Source organism: Notothenia coriiceps, unplaced genomic scaffold, assembly GCF_000735185.1.
Source record: "Notothenia coriiceps isolate Sejong01 unplaced genomic scaffold, NC01 NC01_scaffold00038164, whole genome shotgun sequence".
In the NCBI taxonomy this organism is placed as follows: Eukaryota; Metazoa; Chordata; class Actinopteri; order Perciformes; family Nototheniidae; genus Notothenia; species Notothenia coriiceps.
This window is the reverse complement of record NW_011370865.1, coordinates 5,245-11,338: the sequence shown is the minus strand read 5'-3', so window position 1 is coordinate 11,338 and position 6,094 is coordinate 5,245. Positions and strand designations below refer to the sequence as shown.

The 6,094-nt window shown below is 42.6% G+C and overlaps 1 protein-coding gene across 1 annotated transcript in view; it reads left to right on the top strand.

Moving 5' to 3' along the window:
• The window catches only part of LOC104968004 (PVR cell adhesion molecule), a gene marked incomplete at its 5' end in the record, with an annotated part of 13,768 nt that extends 9,206 nt beyond the window's left edge, over nucleotides 1-4,562 (top strand). The window contains one exon of the mRNA XM_010797540.1: nucleotides 4,326-4,562. Coding sequence (XP_010795842.1) covers nucleotides 4,326-4,351 — 26 coding nt within the window. The remainder of the gene's footprint in view (nucleotides 1-4,325) is intronic.
• Between the last annotated feature and the right edge of the window lie 1,532 nt (nucleotides 4,563-6,094).

Genomic DNA, 6,094 nt, shown 5'->3' with positions numbered 1-6,094 from the left:
CCCCCCGGCAGGTCCACAGCCCGATGACTATTTACAAACTATTTATTTTGCAATGGTCCAAATATGAAGGCGGCCTCCAGGAAAACTCCCAACACTCCATATGGCCAGTCTGCCACTAGTAGTGAATCACAAAGCAATGACATCATTAGATTCCCCTTTCTAAAATATGATTTTTATAAATGGCCCAACAACTAATTTTTCAAAATGTGATTTACTAATTAAAGCACACACCAGCAGTCTGAGCAGTGAACCCATTGAACCAATTAGTCATGTGTCTTGAATACCGCCTGTCTGTGTTGGAAGTCTGGCCCAGAAAATGAGTGTTGTCTTTATTTTTCCATTATTTGAAAGCACTGCAATAGTTATATGCTGTCAAGTAGACCTATATTTGTTCTTCTTGTTGAGCTCACCGTTGACAAAGCACCTCCAACCTTGATTAACTTTTATGGTTTTATGTTCTCAGCAATGTACTTGTCTATAGGTCAATATTTTTACGTCAACCACATACAGCTTACACTCTTTGAAACCTTTGGTTACATGATTGCGGGCAAGGTCATTTTCTTTCTTTTTGCTTTGGACATTGATGATCTCCAGAGTGTCTGAATGGAAGCTCACCATTCATTCGTCACGTCCATGTCTCCTCTTGTTTGCAATTTATATTGCGGAGATTGCCCTTAACCAATCCCTTAAAATGTAACTTGAACATATGACACTGGGAACCAAGGCCCAGGTGAAACTTGGTGCAGAGCATTTTCTCCAGCTGGTTCACACAAAAAGGTTTCCAGTGGTTCAACAGTAGAACTCTCCTAGTAGATAGAGATTACTTAGAGCCAAACATAGAAAGACATTTTGAAACCGTACTTGCTCACTTGTCATGTGCTGTACCATGCATTACATTATTACATTGCATTTAGCTGACAATTTGATCCAAAGTGACTTACAATAAGTGCATTCGACCAACAAGATACAAACTTGAAGAAAACAGAATCATATAATGTACAGTAAGTACATCAGGTTTCATCGAGCTAAAACATTTCAAGTGCTACTCAACTGGCTTTAGATAAGCCAGCCCTTTATTAGTATATAAGTGCTTTGTTAGTAATTCAATCGCTCGAAGTGGAGTCTAAAGAGATGAGTTTTCAGTCTGCGCCGGAAGATGTGCAAGCTTTCTGCTGTCCTGATTTCAATGGGGAGCTCATTCCACCATTTTGGAGCCAGGATAGCAAACCCACGTGTTTTTGCAGATGGGAACTTGGGTCCCCCTCGCAGTGCGGGTGCAGCGAGCCGTTTGAATGCATGTATAATTAGTTTAACACTAGCTTTAGCTGTGAAAGAAGACTATTACTGCTCGGCCACAGCTAACCTTCTTCCAAGCAGGCTGATAATATCATTGCTGTGCGGTTGCAGTCGCAATGCCTATAATCATGGCTCTGTATGCCACGGTGCAACTGAACCGTGCTATACTGAGGCTTCCCGATGAGTTGGTTGGGACTGTAGTTGATATTTTCCAGCATTGAAGTCGTCATCATTATCCTACCTTAACACATTGCATCGAGTAAAACCAAACTCTTCTGTCCCGTTAACATCTGAGTGTCCCGAATAAAAACCACTTGCCATTAACGTTAGTGATAGAATCCAGCTCTCAGCGTGAGATCCAAACTGTCAGGCTTGAAAGGCCCCGGCTCTCAATAATGTAACGGTTAACACCCGAGCACTTTGTGTACACGGACCCAGCACACCCCACTAATTTCCCTGCTGAGAACTGTTAACAGCTCCTCTCTGTTCAGTTAAATGGTAGATGAAAGCACAGCGCGCACTGGCTTTTTCTTCTGCCGTCAAGCTGCTGTCACATGTCATGATTTCCCCTCAGCCTCCACCGGGGCAACGACTTAAAGGATGCAGAGAATGCGAGTTGTATGTGATGGAAAAGATGGGGAAGAAAGGTGAGGTTGGAGAAGAAGAGACTAAAGTGGAGAGAAAGATGCGAGGAGCAAGGTAGGAATAGGAATAAAGAAGAGATAGTCAGGGTGGTGCTTGGAGGCATTTTGGGGAGTGCACCCAACAAACACAGACAATTTCTGTCTCAAGTATCCTGGTATCTAGGGAGTGAACACTGCTGTAAGACAGCTGGAGAGGTTTTTCTTAAGTGTTTTGCTGACGACAGTAAAATGCATTAATCAGCTCCCTAAACGCCAATTCACATTTTCTCAAACGCAGATTTGTCAGGTTCCCCTTTTTCTCGTCTGTCAGTACTCATAGCAAGCACACCAATGCGCATGCTCCAGTTTCATTACGCTTTCCAGTGTATGTGGTGGCCAATGCAACTCTAGCTGGTTTGCCAAGAACACGACAACAGAACATAATAAAAAACAAAACATTTGAAAGGAGCTTGTGTGAGAGGATCCAGTGTTACAGCTGATATAAACATTTATATATATATATATATATATATATATGTCTTTAAGGAAATACAAAGAAAAACAATTGCCGTTGAGGTCTGGGCGAACTACGTAACATGAATCTGGAAATGCGAATGCATTGAATGCTTTACGGAAGTGGACCCTCAATTGTAGTACCACGTGCACATCTGCCTTGCCACAGCTGTTTGTGGATGTGGCATGTGAGAAGAGGTTGTAACCTCTATACACACACACCATCAACTCCCATCCATTCAAATGCACATGATGCCAGCTATGCATGGCTTGCTTGGTTGCTAGGACGCCAGCTGGATCTGCCCAGCACACCGTGCACAGAAAGAGAGAGACAGAGAAAGAGGATGTTGGCAAGAGAAAACTATTGCATGGGAGGATGGGAGGGGTGGGGTAGGCAGCAGAAAAAAAGACAGAAAGGTTCCAGAAAACTGAGATAAAGGCAAGAGTGGGTGGAGAGGGGTGAGGAGAGCGAGGGAGCAGCACAACCAGCGGGAGGAGAGCGGCAGGAAAGTCCTTTAAAAACTCTCATGACTTGGAGTATAGTTTTGAAAGAGTGAGTTGGCAGGAGGCTATGACCCCCTCTGTCCTCTACCCCTCTGACCGTCACACCCCCCCCCCTATAAATCCAGTCCTTTCATGGGAAGTTCAGCTGGCACTGGGCTGGGGGCTGATGTTGCAGTTCAAATACACACACACACACACGCACGCACGCGCACACACACACACACAGTCACATCTGAAGGGACCACTGGAGAAGCATTTCCTGGATTGCCTGCGGCAAGCGAGATAGCTGTCCACTGGAAAGGCGCATACTCACTTTGCAGATACACACACACACACACACACACACACACACACACACACACACACACACACACACACACACACAAACACACAGTTTCACACATGCACTCACGGACAAATTGGACCATGCAGTTCTTTGCTTAAAATAATCAGATGATCTAGTCATTGGGGGGGAAACTCTGGCACTGACTCTCTCGGACATAAACCCCGGGCCAACCTCTGGACGGGCTTAATGAAACACACATTCTGCCTGACAGACGGGTGGAGCCATAGAGGAACAGTTGTAAAATAAAACTCAATATATACACTGTCAATAGGAGAAATTAAAGGAACACTAACAGGATGTCATTTTATGATTGGCTATTTCCCCTACAGTAATGTGACCTCATACATGACTGTAAGTAAAATGGATCCAACTATGAGTTAAAAGGATTTAATTTGAGAAAGATGCTGAACGCTATGTTGAACCAAACTGTGTCGTTTTCTTTATTTTATTACTAGCCTGTTCAGGACAGCTTTAAGTGTGTGCCATCATGCATTTCATTGCACATATTCAATGAGCATGTGACAAATAAACCTTTAATCTTGAATACGTGGCATATCCTTTGCCTCCATTGTTCTTGGGCTCTCTCGTTTCAGTTTCTTTGTTTCAAATAAGGACGCCTTGAGATGCGTTATTGCTTACATACAATGAAGCTCACAGGAATTGTGTTACATGCTTGATAGAAGTTGAGTTTTTTCACTTTTGACTATGCATATTTACCGCCAAGGTCCATAGTAGGCTGAATAAGTACTGTATATATACTGTTTTAGTATCCATTGTCACTTTTAATAAGAACCTGCCAAGTTGCATACAGGTTAAGCATACCATACAACATTCTTTCTTAATCCCTCTCACTCACACACATACACGTAATGTACAGACACTAACTGGTAGCCAACTAGCCTGTGTCTACAGCTCTTATAGACGTGTTGCTACAGTAACAGACAGGAAATGGCCTCCTGTTTAGACTTCCAGTCACATCCCATCTACAGTAATCTTCACGTCTTGATCGAGCTGATTTAGTTTTCCTCTACTTTCGGCCCCAGGCCACAAAACTGTAGCATCCGATTGAGCGAAATGCAGGAGAAAAAGAAGCAAGCAACATGACCTCCTGCTGAACAGCTCATGGATGTGGGAGGAGTGGACGAAAATCTACTGCTTTACTCTTGGCTGAATTCGATGAGTTTGGATATTAATACCATACCACTGCCAAATATAAAACACAGCAGATGTCTTATCACAAAACTCAAAAAAATGCAGAAAATCCACTGAGATGACAAACTATGGTTGTATTAAATCATTTAAAAAAGAGCTGTTTGTTTTATTTTTCTGCAGATACTCACGGGTGGTTTAATATTTGTTTATTTAAATAATTTTACAACATTTTGAAGCCTTGTTTTGTTGTTCTTTCGTACCCTATTATTATCCCTACCTGTGTTGGGCTCGCCTGTCTTCTCCCACACATTCAGCTGTGATTTAACAAAGGGGTTTCTTTAGTGAAGGTCGGTTCCCACCAAGCTGCCTAAACAGTGTTGTCAGAGCTTCACTACAACACAGCATAATGTGGCTTTGTGTGCTTTTTAACAAGCGTGATGCTCCATATAAAATGAACAGAATTAATTGGTAAATGCCATTTTGCTTGGGTCTTGTGATTTTGTTCTAAAAGATCACACAAAGAGATGGTTATAGTGTAACAATTCTTGAAAAAAAAGTAAATTACATAGGACGGCATTCAGCAAACCATGAGAACAATCATTGTTTTCATGGGTAAACAAATCAATGTTGTTACGATTAAAGTTCCTTAGATTTTAGCTGAAAGAAGGGGTTGAAGGGCTGATGCTTTACAAGTTTGAGGAATACTGAAATACAAAAGGACAGTATTACAAAATACTGATTTAAATAGAAAAACAAGGCAGAAAGTTGAGGTGTTTAATGTTCAATACTTTATAATTGCAAATATATTTCCATGGCGTGGAAATCCTTTTTTAATTTCATTGTGATTTGAGTCTGCATAATTACAGATCTGTTATCTGTTGTGTTACTCAGACAGCCCGGGTGAATCTAAATATTGGAAGAAACACTGGCAATGTTTTCATCCAGATGAGTTTTATTTCCACAGCCAAGTGATTTCCCAATGAACGTTATCCCCTGAAGATGAGATACAAGAAATTGGGAAATGGCTCTATCTCTGCATACAAAACATATCTGACTATCAGAAACAAAGCAGAGGAAATCTGATGGAAAGTTTCCGAAATGACAGAAAAAGCTCCGCTCATGCTCCATCGGTGTGACTGTATGGGCCGCGGCCACGCAGGGGTAACGTCTGTCAGGGAGATAAGAACTGAGGAGAGAGCCTCCAGGCTACAGTTTCTCACACACAGACCTGGAGGGAACACACACACACACACACACACACACACACACACACACACACACACACACACACACACACACACACACACACACACACACACACACACACACACACATAGGGTTGGGGGTGTGTGAAGCCTTCAACGTTTCAGATTTGAGACGGGGGAGGCTTATATCTAACCTCAGTATCAGCAGGTGCCCGGCAGCGGTAACTTCATTCTATTTCTCTATCCGTCTCACAGCAGGATGACCATCCAGTCAACAGATTACCGCCACCGGTGTCAAGGAAAAAAAAGCTGTCTGTATGTAACATTTCCACCGGCTCATATTTGTGGTTTATGATTAGAGCCTGTGGAGAAACTCTGGGCAATCAGAGGTAACGCTGCGGTGCTTGTATTAATCGAGCAGTGGTGGAAAATAATCATCCCATCTCCTGTTGGTT